Below are 18521 nucleotides of genomic sequence, written 5' to 3'. Positions count from 1 at the left end.
AATCTGACATAGTAATCGAAGTTTTAAACAAATTTACTAGAATTTTCATGAGTATAGTGTATCTAAATCAATGAAATTACTGGACTGGGAAATGAATAAGCTTAGATCACTTTTCGAAGAAATCTCCCTCTTATTGTATCTTGTGTGTGATAGAGAGAGAGAGAGAGATTGAGAGAGAGAGAGAACCTCATTAGGAGTCTGCTCCCCACTAAGATGATGCCCTTCAAACAAAAACGCAATAAAATTAAACTCAACAAATTGTTGGTCACAATAAGCATTAATAAGCTACTTCACTCCTTTTGAATTCTGATCATGGAGAACACTTCATAACCATTCTAGAAACAGAACAAACAACACATGAGTTAACGCTCCAAACCAAGACGGGTTAATATATAATGCATCATGTCTTCTTAGTTGTTGTTTTTGGTCTTGTGATGAAATTTTAGTTTTACGAATGATGAGGGCGGGGTTTGTTGCTTTCGAAATCCAATTGACCGTTGTGGTAACTTGAGTTATTTAAATCTTTGATATGATAATGGTATTATGCAAATTTGACTTTTAAAAGTGTTGGTGAGTGTTGGTTGTGAGTGAAGAAAAGAGAAAACGTTACTATTTATCTTGATATTTGAGAAGAACAATGTGTATATTGAGATCACTAGTCACCCTCAATATTTTTTTAATATATTTTGAAAGTGGTTGTGAGTGAGAAGATAAAATGTAATGATAAATGTATAAATAAAGTTTATTTAATGAGTTAACTCCTATTTTCGTCCTTGTAGTTTGTTCAAATATGCCGGTTCAAACCAAATTTCTTATTTGTACCATTTTCATTTTCATCCTGATATTCTTGAAACATGTCAGTTCCGTCCAAAAAAGAATGAGTTAACTGTCATTTTCGTCCCTTTGGTTTGTCCAATTATTCGATTCATCCTTAGTTTTTTGGATGGAATTGACATGTTTAAAAAATGTCAAGGACGAAAATGGTACAAATCTGAAATTTGGCCTGAACTGACATAATTGAACAAATCACGGAGACGAAAATGACAGTTAACTCTTATTTAATTTAAAGGAGAGGTAAAGTGTATCTGTTTTTAATGGAATTATAAGGTAAATTTGGTGGAAGGGATGTGAATGCTCTTAGGATGCGTTAGAAACTACTCCGAATTGAAATGAAAAGTTGTTAGATAGGTTTGAACAAACAATCGTTTAGATTAGATAGATTAAACCCTGTGTTTACCAAATTAATCATATATAAAATGGAAAATTACGAAAATAGCCATTGACCACCACGACTTTCAAAAATAGCCTCCTCATGCGTCTTTGAAGTGGCTCATCATGCACAGGATGCGAATAGAAGGTTGTATTACCCAACCATTACAAAAATTTGCGTTTTATATGTTGATTTCTCTTTTAGTTTAAACTTATAAACAATCGATTTTCAACTTTCACAAGTTTTTAACAAGAAACATTAAACAAACAAACAAAGATTCCAAAAAGCCATCACGAATTTTAAAAATAACATAGTCACCCCTTTAGGTTCTTACACACCTTTACTTTTCTTGTCGACTAGTCTAACCCCAAAACTATGACAGCCATCAGCATCAACTTCAAAAGATATAGCTTTGTACGTTTGATCCCACCGTGCAGCATATCTCAATGAACCAAATGAAACATATGTGACCCATGTCCTCAAATGCTTATCACAATCATTTTCCTCTAAAAATAGTGAACGAGTTTTGTATGTTTATCACTATCACCTTCCCTAATTGCCTCCTTCATACTATTGCTATTCCTTTCCTCCCAAACCACATCACTTTGATAATCCATACCACTCATCACCTTCGCTCTTATATTAATATCCAAGTGATCACCTCTATAAAGAACAGCACATATTAAGAAACCACAAAAGTCATCGTACCATTTCTCTGGAAGCAAAGGTGTAAATCCCTTTGCAATTTCAACACCTTCAAGTTGAAGACGCATGCATCCATTCTCAATAGCCTTTACCTAAATAACACAAATACATTAGCTTCTCTATATAAATATATAGGGGAGGGTTCAATTAAAAACCACTAGTTAGAGTGAAAACTTGAAAACTAACTAAAAAAGCCTAAAAAACATGTTTTTTTTTGTTTTACAAGTTTTTGCTACTTTTTACATATAAAAAAATTTTTTGTCAAAAAAAAAAAAAAAACTTGTACTGCACATGTGCATTATATGTATACTACACATGTGTAGTACTACAATTTTTTTTTTTTGAAAAAAAAGATTTTTATATATATAAAAAGTAGCAAAAATTGTAAAAAAAAATTAATTTTGGTATTTTTTTTAGGTTTTTAGTTAGTTTTCGAGTTTTCACTCTAACTAGTAGTTTTCAACTGAACCCTCCCCTATATATATATATATATATATATATATATATAGGGTAGGGCTATATAGAAAACCCTATATATAGAAAAACCCTAGAAAACCCAACCTCCCGACATTTTTTTTTAAAATAACACATGTAATATACATGTTTTTAAGAGTTTTGCGCCAAAAAAAACAAAAAAGCGCCGAAGGGATGATTTAAAAAAAAAATCAGCAATTTCTATCTTTTGTGCCTAACACATGTTAGGCAACCGGACATTGCTGAAATTTGTTTATTTTTTTAAAAAAAATCCCTTCGGCGCTTTTTTGTTTTTTTTTTTTTGGCCCAAAACACTTTAAAACATGTATATTACATGTGTTATTTTTTTCAAAAAAAAAAAATGTCGGGAGGTTGGGTAAAAATGGGGGGAGATTTGAGTTTCCAGAGTTTTCTAAAAATTTAAGGGTTTTCTGTCTAGCATTCCCCTATATATATATATATATATATATATATATATATATATATAGGGTAAGGTTCATGCGAGAACCACCCTTATTGTGAGAACCGCGAGAACCAATGTGAACACAAAATAAAATCTAAAAAAAATCAAAAAAGCACTCAATTTTTTTTCTAATACTTTTCCTAAAAAAATCGCTATATTTAGTTACCAAAAAAAAAAAACGTTTTTTTTTTTTTTTTTTTGGTACACATGTGCATATGTATCATTACTTCGACAAATTCGGTAATACGTTATCCGGAATAGACAATTGCACTTTAATTTACAATACCATTCATAATTCACTACTTTTTACATTACCAATATTCAAAATGCACATGTGCATCATTAGGTATAACCATGATATAACGTGTTTTGTTACAAAAAGTTTGTGATTTTGAATGGAGAAGTAGGCCCATATACATGTTTTTTGGTTAGTTATATCTAGTGGTTGATGGTTTGGTTATAGTTGTAAATTTATGATGTAATGTGTTGATTGGATGGTATAAATGGTGTTTACATACATGTAATAAAGTGAAAATATATTGTATTATGGATGGTAGGAGGTAATGGTATTGTATTATGGATGGTAGGAGGTAATGGTAGTGTATTAAGGATGGTATGATATATGAAAGGGAAAGTGTATTCAAAGTAGTGTACCAAAATGTCACGACCCCCGACCCCATCTGGCCGGAATCGGTGCCGTGAGCAGTCCGGTGGTACCGGTGATTATTTTTGAAAAACGTTGCAGCGGAATTTTCATCAGGACCGTGAGTTAGGAAAATATCAGAGTTTAGAAAACACCGGATTTGATTTAAATAGATGGGATAAATCCCTATTTAAAATGGTAGCTTTAATAAAGATAAATTTTATTTTATAAAACAATATTTCTTAATAAGCCATTTCTTGATGCCTTTCAGTGCCGTATCCAGCCTTTATTCCAATCTATGGTAATTACCTGAAACATGTTTTGAAAAAGGTTTTGTCAGCGGAAAATGCTGAGTGAGATCATTCCATTTTTATAAAATATATTGTTATACCTTACAGTATTAAAGTTTTTATATTTATTTGTATTTACCCCATTCAATCAGTATTTTGTCACATGATGGCAGTTTCAATATAACAGCAATAATATCACTCATTGGCTTACTTTCGTCCAATAGTGAATTTATCAAATAACTATACTTTACTATTATTCAATTTATCTGTTATTAGGCGATTCCTGTGACGGGGTCATATCACTGTTGATCATTCTTTCAACTAGTGACTCTGTTTATATCACTGTTGATCATTCTTTCAACTAGTGATTCTAATTATAACACTGTTGATCATTCTCTCAACTAGTGTCTCTGGTCATATCACTGTTGATCATTCTTTCAACTAGTAACGATGGACATGATGATGTCCTATGACATTACTTGGTTAAATATATTATTTATGGCACAAAATCATGTAATCCAGAATAATGACATTTTATGTCAACTATTATAACTTATCCAATATGTCAATTCACTAATTGTAATATCATGATATAGTAACCTGACTACAAATAGAATACATTATACTTGACTTTATTATGGTATCCACCATTTAGATTTATTCTTAAACATACATTAAATTTATTAACAATTTAATGTTAAGATAATATTAGTTATAATTGTGGTCATGCTATTATTAGCTAACTTTCTGGCTAATCGTAAAGAGGATCAAATAATGTATAAAACTTCCCATACCAGCAGTTATTATAAAATATAATAATTAAATCACTGTAAGTATAACTGGTAACCATTTAGGATTTTTAGAAAGCATTTGTAATATAATTGTATCACAAAAAGGTGATAAAAATGTGATAAAAGAGTATGGACTCACAAATGGTGAGAAAAGAGAAATGAACTCACATTGCAGATTTCTACGGGCAAAGTTTAGTCTACCGATAAGCCTTGATAGATTGATGATTCAATTTGGGCAGAGTCTAGCCTACTGATTAACCTAATTCACACAAACGGGGTTGTAACTAATACAGCAGTTACGACAATTCACGAGATTAAACCCTCACAACGATTAACAAGTGCAATACTTAACAATTCAATCGGATTCGCAACGAATAACAGAGCATAGTCCGAACTCGAACAGCACTCAAATATTCAAGTCGAAATCACGATGAATAACAAAGTATAAGCTCAATTTGAGCAGCACCCGGACAATCGTTGGATAGTTACAATCGATCGGACGTTGAATCGTAATAGCGATCGAGTTATTACCCTGATTGCGGCAACGTTTCGTGAATCGTGTGTGTGTTTATAGTATTTCGACTATATCTCAGCGGATATTTAGAATTTTAACATCGAACGAACAGCAAAATGCAAGTGCCAGGCCCCTCTATTTATACCCAAATTTTGCACCTCCCGCGTGTCGCGGAAGAATCCAAGACCTGTGTCGCGTATCGCCTGGGAAGTCAAAGTAGGATAGGGTAGGTTCGTGTCCAACATAGCCTTGGTGAGTCAACGTACAACGAAATTCAATTCCTACAGCAAATTATAAGGATAATCGTTGAGTAGGGAATACCCCCCCTGCGTTTTAGGGGCCCTGATCCTGATTCTGATTGTTGTGAAATTCGTAGGGTTTGTGCAGAATCACTTGGGTGTCTTAATTAGGTTTTCCTATTGAATAAAATAATACAATAAATAATAGTTTTGACGAGGGTTGTTACATCCTCTCCACCTTAATAAAAATCTCGTCCTCGAGATTTGGGTTATGATATTTCTATTAGATTTATGTCATAATTAAATAAAACTAGATTCTTAAGGTAAATGACACAGAATCAAATTTTGTGAATACTAGTTGTATAAGTAGGGTTCAAAAAGTTCAACTGAAATAGTTCAAGAAATCGATGACAACCGAATGAGATGAAATGATATAGTTTCGAATGGGACTAGGTTCAAGCCAATAGATATATGATCAAATAGATATCTGTTTACAATTAGTGAATGTCTTTTTAGAATAAAATTCATGGTTAAAAGAAAACTTACTTTGATTGGCAACTGGAGAAGACTCAGAATCAACAAGTTCAGAATGAAATAGAAGTACGAAAATGATTGTCAACTATCGAACCAAAAGGAAAAATGTGTTGACATTTATTAAATTGCAAGGATACGCCAAAATACAATAGGGTTTAGTGTATCATTGTCTTAATACATAATTGCATCAAGACTGCTTTCAAAGGATGAGTCAAACGAAATACATACATGGTTTTGAATGTATGATTAGGATTAGCCCAGGCTACAAGTTTATAACGACTCCGCAAGGTGTCGAAATGATCGAAATAATTCAATAATTACGGTGACTGAAAAATTTCACCGTGTAAATAACTGAAAGCTTAAATGGAGTGAATTTGGATATTTATTTCGAATAGGATTTTCAATTGATAATGAAAAGACCAAATGAATTACTATAGAATTTTCGATAAATGATGAAAGAAACGTTAAGAGGTTCACTGGAATATGATATGAATTTGTGTACTTTTATCTTAACACATAGTTGTATTAAGACTGGTTAAGCATATGAACCAAAGATTAAAATTCGTACATTAGGAGTGAAATTGAAAATAACGCAAGCTACAAATTTATTATGACGCCACAAGGTGTCATAGTGATTTGAAATAGTAGCGGTGAATGAAACGAGTTTCACCATGATGTAAATCAAATGAAGTAAATCCGAATGTTTCAAATAAATTTATTTTGGATTGAAATTGAAATAGTTGAAGAAAGTTTTTCGATCAAAGATAATAAAGCAATAAAGATTACGAAGCGCTCGATAGATACACGGAAATATGAAATGAATTTGTGTATCATTATCTTAGCACACGATTGTGTTAAGATTGTTTTGATAGAATAAATCAAAGCGGATTCAACATAAATAAATAATTAAACCCGTATGTAAGAGGTGCAACGAGATTAGCACAAGCTTCAAATTTGTGAAAACGTCACCAGAAGGTGATCGTGACCAAATAAATGATTCAATGAAAGTGAAAACCAAACAAGTTTGTTATGGATCTGAAATGGATGAAATATTTGACGGAATGTATTTATTATGAACTTTTATTTGTACTAGGGTCAAATAACAACTTAACTTAGATATTATATATCAGTGACTACGTCTGGAATCATCTCTGCTTCTTGTGTAGTAAGTACGTATGCTCGCGCGTTCTTCTTAGCTCCGTCTGTTGTTCTAGCCTTTTTGTCAGATGCTTTGGTTAGTTTCGGGCAATATGATTTGATGTGTCCGGTTTCCCCGCAATTGTAACAGACGTTAGTTTTCCTTCTACACTCTTTCTCTATATGCCCAGTCATCTTGCAGAAGTCACAGTAAGGTGTTTTCCTAAAACGACATCGTCCTGAATGCGTTTTGTTACAGTTTCTGCAGATAGGTTGCTCCAATGACGGTTCAGTTTCTTTCTTCTTGAATTCTTGGAAAATTTTCTGGGCTAACTCTTTTTTCTTGTTTTCTTCTCTTGTGCGGATTAGTCCATCTGTCAGCATGTTAGCTAGTTCAACTGCTTCCTCAATAGTCTGTGGTCTAACGGCTTTGACTATGTCTCGGATTTCGCTAACTAATCCCCAAATATAACGAGAAATTAGTACGGGTTCTGGCGAAGCCAGAGTTGGTACCATTCTTGCATATTCGGAGAACGTTGTTGTATATTCACGACAATTCACATCTATCATTTTATGATTTAGGAACTTGTTAGTTATTCTTTCCTTTTCATAAGGAGGACAAAATTTTCTTTCTACCATTTCCTTGAATTTTTCCCAGTTTATGGCATAAGCCATGGCCCTTCCTTTTGCCTGAAGAATAGTATTCCACCATTCTAAGGCTTCTTCCTTAAAGAGATTAGATGCATACATCACCTTATCTTCTTCGGCACACTTGCTGATTGTAAGAACAGCTTCCGTCTTTTCCAACCATCGTAGAGCAGCCGTGGCACTTTCACTGCCCGCGAACTCGGTTGGTTTACATGCTAGAAATTCTTTGTAGGTACACCCGAGAGTCATCGCCTTCTTCTTCTTGGGAAATGGGGTTTTGGTAATATCATTATTATCACTATTGACACTATGGTTAAAACTATCGTCACGGGTATGCTTACTACTCATAGCTTTGGTGGGTTCTATGGGATTTTTAACAGCTTTAATTATTAAAGGTAAAGCATTAGCTATTCCTTGAGCTATTAGATTTTCTATAGCATTTTTATCCAAAGGATTTTCATTATTAGTATGAGCTTCTGGATTATGTGATACTTCATTCGACATCTGGATTGCAAATATTTTCACTTATTAATATCACAGAATCATTAAAACAAAATAATACCTCCAGGATATTATATGTGCATATTGACATATACATATTCATGTACAACACATAAGTTAATTTGTATTAGTTTCCTAACTTTATTATTTAGGTATTAAAGAACACCTAATTAGCTTAAACAAGTGGCTTAACTTATACTAAGGCATCTTTTCTTATTCAATCTTTGAATGTTATCAGATGTGCTACCAGTTAATAGCAATCTCCTAACTCTTTTATTTAAGTTTAAATATTATTATCACAACACTTATAGGCTTAAAGTAATGGCTCGATTAGTGGCTCTGATACCACCTTCTGTCACGACCCCCGACCCCATCTGGCCGGAATCGGTGACGTGAGCAGTCCAGTGGTACCGGTGATTATTTTTGAAAAACATTGCAGCGGAATTTTAATCAGGACCGTGAGTTAGGAAAATATCAGAGTTTAGAAAACACCGGATTTGATTTAAATAGATGGGATAAATCCCTATTTAAAATGGTAGCTTTAATAAAGATAAATTTTATTTTATAAAACAATATTTCTTAATAAGCCATTTCTTGATGCCTTTCAGTGCCGTATCCAGCCTTTATTCCAATCTATGGTAATTACCTGAAACATGTTTTGAAAAAGGTTTTGTCAGCGGAAAATGCTGAGTGAGATCATTCCATTTTTATAAAATATATTGTTATACCTTACAGTATTAAAGTTTTTATATTTATTTGTATTTACCCCATTCAATCAGTATTTTGTCACATGATGGCAGTTCCAATATAACAGCAATAATATCACTCATTGGCTTACTTTCGTCCAATAGTGAATTTATCAAATAACTATACTTTACTATTATTCAATTTATCTGTTATTAGGCGATTCCTGTGACGGGGTCATATCACTGTTGATCATTCTTTTAACTAGTGACTCTGTTTATATCACTGTTGATCATTCTTTCAACTAGTGATTCTAATTATAACACTGTTAATCATTCTCTCAACTAGTGTCTCTGGTCATATCACTGTTGATCATTCTTTCAACTAGTAACGATGGACATGATGATGTCCTGTGACATTACTTGGTCAAATATATTATTTATGGCACAAAATCATGTAATCCAGAATAATGACATTTTATGTCAACTATTATAACTTATCCAATATGTCAATTCACTAATTGTAATATCATGATATAGTAACCTGACTACAAATAGAATACATTATACTTGACTTTATTATGGTATCCACCATTTAGATTTATTCTTAAACATACATTAAATTTATTAACAATTTAATGTTAAGATAATATTAGTTATAATTGTGGTCATGCTATTATTAGCTAACTTTCTGGCTAATCGTAAAGAGGATCAAATAATGTATAAAACTTCCCATACCAGCAGTTATTATAAAATATAATAATTTAATCACTGTAAGTATAACTGGTAACCATTTAGGATTTTTAGAAAGCATTTGTAATATAATTGTATCACAAAAAGGTGATAAAAATGTGATAAAAGAGTATGGACTCACAAACGGTGAGAAAAGAGAAATGAACTCACATTGCAGATTTCTACGGGCAAAGTTTAGTCTACCGATAAGCCTTGATAGATTGATGATTCAATTTGGGCAGAGTCTAGCCTACTGATTAACCTAATTCACACAAACGGGGTTGTAACTAATACAGCAGTTACGACAATTCACGAGATTAAACCCTCACAACGATTAACAAGTGCAATACTTAACAATTCAATCGGATTCGCAACGAATAACAGAGCATAGTCCGAACTCGAACAGCACTCAAATATTCAAGTCGAAATCACGATGAATAACAAAGTATAAGCTCAATTTGAGCAGAACCCGGACAATCGTTGGATAGTTACAATCGATCGGACGTTGAATCGTAATAGCGATCGAGTTATTACCCTGATTGCGGCAGCGTTTCGTGAATCGTGTGTGTGTTTATAGTATTTCGACTATATCTCAGCGGATATTTAGAATTTTAACATCGAACGAACAGCAAAATGCAAGTGCCAGGCCCCTCTATTTATACCCAAATTTTGCACCTCCCGCGTGTCGCGGAAGAATCCAAGACCTGTGCCGCGTATCGCCTGGGAAGTCAAAGTAGGATAGGGTAGGTTCGTGTCCAACATAGCCTTGGTGAGTCAACGTACAACGAAATTCAATTCCTACAGCAAATTATAAGGATAATCGTTGAGTAGGGAATACCCCCCTGCGTTTTAGGGGCCCTGATCCTGATTCTGATTGTTCTGAAATTCGTAGGGTTTGTGCAGAATCACTTGGGTGTCTTAATTAGGTTTTCCTATTGAATAAAATAATACAATAAATAATAGTTTTGACGAGGGTTGTTACACAAAACACCTTATTTCATGTTGATACATATAGATGCACATGTGCATTTCTAATATTGGTAATGTAAAAACTATTGTATTACACATGATACTGTAAATGAAAGTGCAATTGTCTAATAGTTGTAATGAATTACGGAATTTGTCAAAGAAATGACAAAAATGCACATGTGCATGTTTGTGTATTATGGATGGAATGATAGATGAAAGAGAAATTAGTGTACCAAAACACCTTATTTGATGTTGATACATATAGATACACATGTGCATTTCTAATATTGTTAACGTAAAAAGTAGTGTATTACACGTGGTAGTGTAAATGAAAGTGCAATTGTCTAATATTTGTAATGAATTATGGAATTTGTCAAAGAAAAGATACAAATGCACATGTGCATGGATAACTATGACTCGAAATTTTTTTTTTTTTTAAATTTTTTTTATTTTTTTATTGTAAACTAAATATAGCGAATTTTACCAAAAAAATAGTAAAAAAAAAAATAGTAAAAAAAAAAAATTTTTTTTTGGGTGTTTTTTAGATTTTTTTTAGGTATTACTGTTTGTGTTCACACTGGTTCTCGCGGTTCTCGCAATAAAGGGTGGTTCCTAACGGATCTTTGTCCTATATATATATATATATATATAGGGTAATGCTAGACAAAAAACCCTAAAATTCTTAGAAAACTCTGAAAACCCAAATCTCCCCCCATTTTTACCCAACCTCCCGACATTTTTTTTTTTTGAAAAAAATTACACATGTGATATACATGTTTTAGAGTGTTTTGGGCCAAAAAAAACAAAAAAGCGCCTAAGGGATTTTAAAAAAAAAATAAACAAAATTCAGTGCCTAACATGTGTTAGACAAAAATGCTGAAAGTTGCTGAAATTTTTGTTTTTTAAATTATCCCTTCGGCGCTTTTTTGATTTTTTTGGCCCAAAACTCTTAAAAACATGTATATTACATGTGTTATTTTTTTCAAAAAAAAAAAATGTCGGGAGGTTGGGTTTTCTAGGGTTTTTTATATAGATAGGGTTTTCTATCTAGCCCTACCATATATATATATATATATATATATATATATATATATATATATATATATATATATATAGGGAGCCGCTAGAATGAAAACCATCTCGAGTTGTAAGAACCGCGAGAACTACACCCCACGGAGCGCCGTTCACCATGATTTTTTTTTTACAAGTAGATGTGTATATTATAAACACAGCCGTAAAAAATCATGGCGAACGGCGCTCCGTGGGGTGTAGTTTTTTACACCACAAGTTTGGTAAAAAAAAAAGAAAAAATAAAAAAAATTAAAAACACCAAACTTGTGGTGTAAAAAACTACACCCCACGGAGCGCCGTTCGCCATGATTTTTTACGGCTGTGTTTATAATACACACATCTACTTGTAAAAAAAAATCTTGGCGAACGGCGCTCCGTGGGGTGTAGTTCTCGCGGTTCTTACAACTCGGGGTGGTTTTCATTCTAGCAGCCCCCTATATATATATATATATATATATATATATATATATATATATAATGATGGGTTAAAATGAGAACCACCCGAGTTGTGATAACCGTGAGAACTAAGCCATCCAAAAAGTTTTTTCAGAAATTTTTTTTCTCAAAAGTCATAAAAAAATCACTTGTTTCGGCAAAAAAAAAATGCCGCATACTCACATTTACATGAGGCGTAAAAAGAATATTTATTTCATGCAAACTTTACGCCAAGGCGTAAAAAAACTTGCATCAGTCAAAACTATCGACTCGATAATTTTTTTTTACAGATGTGTTTATAATGTTTTAATCTACGTTTGTGCAAAAAAAATTATAGCCCAACTCGCCCCGGATCAAAAAGTTCTCGCAACTTGTGGTGATTCTCATTTGAACCGAGCCCTATAAATTGATATTCAACGAGATAGATAGACAGACCTCAAGCATGAATTCTAGTAATCTGTCAGCATCATTTATGATCACATCCATAAGCGAGACATGGCGTAACTGTTTACAGTTTTTATGGCAATCTCCGGTGGTTGTAACTGACTTGCAACTGTCTGCTTTAAGAATAACTAAACCTGGCGGAAGCTGAGGCAATTCAAGAAGTTGTTCGCAACCGGAGATGTTGAGGAGTTTGATTCTAGTAAGTTGCAAGAGGCTGAAATCTAACCGTGAAAATTTATTACCACGTAGACTTAGTTCTTGTAAGTTGGATAATCTATCAATACCAGAGGGTATGTCTCCATCTTCCAAATTACAATACCCTATTTCTACAGTCTTGAGATTTTCCATGTGGACGATTGTTGGAAAAATTCTAAGCTCGGGACAATATGACACACTTATGTATTTAAGACTTCCATGCCTTCCTAGTGATGAGTGAATCTCTACTAACTCGTCACACTGAGAGATGATAAGCTTTTCAAGACATGGGAGTGCATTAAAATCTGGTGTGTTGAGTAGCTTCCACATGGAAGAGAGGTGAAGCGTTTTTAGATTTGGTAGCTGCTATAAAGCATATAAGGGTTTATGAGAATCAATATGATTTAAGAAGTTACATTTTCTAATGGAAATGAGTTTAAATTGCATGCACATTGTTTGCACAAACGAACCATCTTCAATGGCCTGTTGCGATGCTACACCAACATTAATTATTAGTTACATCTTTGTGGTGGGAAATGACATAAAGTTGAGGTGTAACAGTTTTTTGCACCAAATTATTCTTGAGTTTTGAGGGGGAGCTATTTAAGATGAGGTAGATGGTATTAAATTATAGACGGCAGCTAGTATGATTTTTTTTTTTGGAACGGCTAATTTCTTTAATCGCTTGTCATATGTGAGATTTGAACTAAAGACCTTCCCCTTCCCAACCTAGGTGTTTTTAAAGACTTTGCCTTTGCCGATGGACCACCACCCATTGGTGCAGCTAGTATGATCTAATAAGTTCATCTTATGGGATAAATTGCATAATTTATTTATTATCTTTCCTGCCATTCAAAAAAAAAAGTAATATTATCTTTCCTGCCACTCAAGATGACAAAAACTAATTTCACGTGTAAAAAAGAAAAAAAAACGGATTTTGATTTTTGGTGGGAGATTTAATAATAAGTTACGTGGTGTAACAAACGAACAAGGAGCACAAGGAGGTTTTATTCTAGGGTAAATTAAAGTTTTTGTTCGTTTGAATAGTAGGATTATAATGGATAACCTTTAACTTCAATAATTACAGTTACAGTATTTTATTCGGAAAACTCATTACATCTTTCGTTCTTTAACACTAACCAAGTTAAAATTTTCAGTTAAATCTAATCAGTTAAGGCTATTTTAGTCATTTTACCAACTTAATTAAAAAAAACTAAAACCTAATTTTAAAAACCCACTTCTATCTCTTACCTTTTTTCATTCTTTCCCCTACTTTTTTCACCACCACCACCACCGTCCACTATAACCACCACCAATCTCACTTTATCTCAATATCAGTTATCTCTCTCCAACCAACTCCCACCACCACCACCACTGTGACAGCTACTACAAACCCTACAAACTCATGTTTATAACTATATAAGTGAGATGCATGTGCTTCTTCAACACTGTTCCACAAGTTAAAAAGGGGGGAAGTCTTAAAGAAAGTTAAAGATTCAATTTTTAACAAAACCCAGTTCTGAAATCAAATGGGATGTAATAATTAACCTTGCGCTATGAACAAAAGCAAGCATCCGATCCAACCTCTGAATCGAGCAAACCGCACCTCTGAATCAATGGTAATGTAATTATTAACTTAATCGAGCGAACTAACCTCTGAATAAAACACAACCGCACCATTCCATCATCCTCTCAAACTTCGATTTTCCAGATCTACGATTTTGCAAATCTGGAATCTTGTCACCCCCTCTGACATCACTCCACCGTTGCAATCGACCAAGAAAAGAGAGACGTGGAGTGAGAATGTTAGGCGATGATGGTGCTTACGATCGTGATGCCAGGGCGGTGGTACTTACGGCGGTGGTGGTGGCCGACAGCAAGAGTGGTGGTGGTGAAGAGCTTAGGTTACAAGGTTAGAGAGAGAGTTGAGAGTGTAAATGTATGAGTGTTTGATTTATAAATATATATATATATATATATATATATATATATATATATATATTCTGTTCTTTTTAAATATATTTTTTAAGTAGAGTAAATTACAAGTTTTGTCCTTTATATTTATTCCAAATTTCAGGCACTGTTCTTTACCTTTAAAATTGATGAGTTTTGTCCTTAACGTTTCAAAATCTTGCACGTTATGTTCTTTAGGGCAAACCCAGTTAATTTTTTTTTGTTAAATCTGGTCACATAGACCCCACATAAGGGCAAATTTGTCTTTTTACCCTTCAATAAAAATATTAAATATATATTTATAAAGCTTATCTTCTAGTTAAGCTTATCTCCCTCACCTCTCTCTCTGTATCATTCTCTCTCTAGAAACACCACCTGCCACCACCATCTACCACCATGACCTCCTACTTCCTACCACCACAACCACCTCCGTCACCATAAAAAACACCCAAAATCAACAACACCCACAACCCAAAATCAGCAACCATAACCTAAAATCAAGCTTGAAACCCACCGCCACCGATGATTTCAACAACACCCTATATTTCTTCACCAAAAGAGAATCAACCTGTGTTCAGATGTGAAATCAAGCATCAACCTATGCTACCGTCACCAACAATCGAACAAGTACCCATCTTAGATGAACAAAAAAAGCAATCAAATCAGAATAAGGTTCGAAATCAGATCTGGAACTTCAGAACCTGTTGTTGATTCAAAAGCAGATCTGGAACTTCAGTGAATGATTTGTGGCAGTTTACAACGGCAAACCTGGAACTTCAGATCTGGAACTTCACCAACAATCAAACCTGCTGTTGTCACGATGAGTGGTTCAATTGAATGATTTGTGGCAGTTTACGACGGTGTCGGTGGAACAGAGGATCACCGCCGGCGATGAATCGCAACGGTCTTTGTATATACCGGCTCCAATAGCTCGTTCAACTTCAGCAACTGAGGGTTTCTTCTCTGTTAGTTATTTTCCGGCGGGAACAGACGACGGTTGCAGTGGGGTTTCTTCTCTGTTTGTTGTTGGCTACTTTCGCGAGGGCTTTGTGGGTGGTAGATGGTGGTGTCAGGTGGTGTTTCTAGAGAGAGAATGATATAGAGAGAGAGGTGAGGGAGACTGACTTGAGTGGAGAAGATAAGCTTTATAAATTTATATTTAATATTTTTATTGAAAGGGTAAAAAGACAAATTTACCCTTATGTGGGGTCTATGCCACCAGATTTAACAAAAAAAATTAACTGGGTTTGCCCTAAAGGACATAACGTGCAGGATTTTGAAACGTTAAGGACAAAACTCATCAATTTTAAAGGTAAGGAATAGCGCCTGAAATTTGGGATAAACATAAAGGACAAAACTTGTAATTTACTCTTTTAAGTAAATAGGTAAAAATACAAAGTTACCCTTAGTTAATTAGATTTAACTAAAAATTTTAACTTGGTTAGTGCTAAATGACGAAAGATGTAATGAGTTTTCCGAATAGAGGATTGTGACTGTGATTATTGAACTTAAAGGCTATCCATTGCAATATGATACAAATATAAATAACGAAAATTGTAATTTACCCTTTATTCTAACATCTAAATCCACTTTTTAATATATTTAATCAAATAAATTACCTTCCAACGACCTTTCCCAAGTTCAGTTAACGTGCTATAATGCACTTTTAGGTAACGAAGCGTCGATAATGATAGTCTTGGAAATTCTAGAACAGATTCAAAATCCTTATATGTTGTGGCTTTAATCGTGTCATTTTCTTGCAACAAAGAAGGACCAAGTGTACGGCTAGTGTCATTTTCCTGCAGCAAAGAAGGAAACAATGTACGGATTGAGCATTATTCATTGCCCATATTACATAATATATATTTCTAAAAGCTTAACCTATAACATTGTTACATCCCCAAAGATCATTCTTTCAACATTCTTTTTGGCAAATTATATAATTCCTCTCTCAAGATTTCTAGTTTACCCTTTTCGTTTTGCTAGTTGGTTCTCTCCCAACCAAAACTAATGTAAGCGTACAAACAATTCAAACATCTAATCCACTACTTACATATATTTAAATAAAGGAATTACCTTCCGAACTTCTTGATACGTGCTCCAACTTAAGTTTAGAATGATAAGGTTCATTAACGGGTAACTGTTTAGGAATGAACTTGTGGGATACCCATCAGCATAACACAACTCATTTAAAAAAGTAGGCTCTCCATCAAACATTCTAGTATGCATGTCCACCCTAAGCCACCTTAATTTCTTCAACTTTGAAACAATCTTAAAGAAGCGTGATGAAAAATCATGACCACCATCATATAAATAACCATTATATTTTATCGCTTCAATCTTGTAATTTTCCTGCAATGGAGTAGGAAAAATATACGTGTTTATTATAATTCACTACACATAATATCTTCTATATATTCAAACTCATAACCTTTACCTTTAACGCATCCCGTAAACACAAGTTTTTAATGTCTTCTTCTTTCCAAAGTCTGCTATAACTTTCAGGACTGTAAGGATGTACCCCTTCCCCTCTAACAATGTAGTGTCCCATTTCTTGGAGTAGGTCATGCATATCAAAATTGCCATTCACAATGCTTATGAGAGCCTTTTGTTTTAACACCTTTATACCTATTCCAGGGTGATAACCACAGGCTTCAAGTATCTCAACTGCATCATGTTGACTCTTCTTATTCCAAAAACATGCAATATCCAAGAATAATTCTTTCTGGTAAGTTTCAAGTCCGTCATAACTAATTTTGAGAATATTCATGACCTCATGATCTGGGATTTCTTTCAACTTCTTCAAGGTACCGATCCACTCACTATTATTTTTGTCGTATAAAAAAGAACCTAGAACTTTAAGTGCTAAAGGGAGCCCAGCGGCATAAGAAACCACACGTAATGATAAAGTTTCATAATCTTCTACAGGGACTTCTTCATTATATGCATGTATTTTAAAGAGTCGGATAGCCTCATCATCTGATAATAATTTGACAAGATAGATGTGGCCTACCTTGTGTGTTCTTAGCAAATGTTCATCCCTAGTAGTGATTAATATTCTGCTCCCACTACCAAACCAACTATGTTTTCCAGCTAACGCCTCTAGTTGGTCAACACTACTGACATCATCAAGAAGTAGTAACACCTTCATACGACGCTTGTTTTCTCTCTAATATTCTCTAGGATGCAGTGAGCATCAAATTGTTTCGAGATTTTCTTATATAGAGAATATGCAAGAGTACTCTTACCGCTACCCCCAACCCCCCATATCCCAACCATGCACACACCACCTAACCGATTGTCTAATAGTGGTTGTAATTCTTGGAAGCGAGTTGTCATTCCAACAAGGTCTTCATCAACACATGAAATGAATGCGGTCAATCTATCCAAAACTGTATCAACAATTATTTTGATAAATTGTGATTCATGCCTGCATATCAGATATAATTATGAATAATTATTGTATCTGTAAGAGGTAAATAATATCCAATATGCCTTTCTCATTGATTTCAATACAATATATAAAAATTATAATTCAATCTCCTATTTTTGGAGACAATACATGCACAATTATCAAGCCACCAAATCAGGGATATACAATCCTATAATATCCGTGCTATTATACCCCGAAGTAGAAGCGGGAGGAGGCCTTGAGACTGGAACGAAAATCATCAAACAGAATCCTCGGAAGACCTTTTGTAAAAATTTTGGCTATTTAATAGCGACATGGAACTCGAAGAACTCTAACATTATCCCGTTGAACTTGTTTACGAATAACATTTATGTCTAGCTCAATATGTTTTGTGCGTTGATGTTGCACCGGGTTGCCAGACAAGTAAATCGCACTCACATTGTCACAATAAACATATCTCAGCAACACCATTAGTAAC

General features: G+C 33.9%; 1 protein-coding gene across 1 annotated transcript; it reads right to left on the bottom strand.

The window, feature by feature from the left end:
* Positions 1–1540: 1540 nt before the first annotated feature.
* On the bottom strand, positions 1541–17782 carry LOC110932758 (TMV resistance protein N). Its single transcript, XM_022176015.2, has 6 exons — positions 17069–17782; positions 16708–16983; positions 16251–16430; positions 12475–13044; positions 1758–2007; positions 1541–1716 (listed from the first exon to the last, which is right to left on the bottom strand). The coding sequence occupies exons 1-6, from the start codon at positions 17780–17782 to the stop codon at positions 1541–1543; spliced, it is 2166 nt and encodes a 721-aa protein (XP_022031707.2).
* Positions 17783–18521: the final 739 nt, after the last annotated feature.

This window comes from Helianthus annuus, chromosome 4, assembly GCF_002127325.2.
Source record: "Helianthus annuus cultivar XRQ/B chromosome 4, HanXRQr2.0-SUNRISE, whole genome shotgun sequence".
NCBI classification, from domain to species: Eukaryota; Viridiplantae; Streptophyta; class Magnoliopsida; order Asterales; family Asteraceae; genus Helianthus; species Helianthus annuus.
The sequence above is the reverse complement of the archived record's forward strand: the minus strand, read 5'-3'. Positions and strand labels throughout refer to the sequence as shown.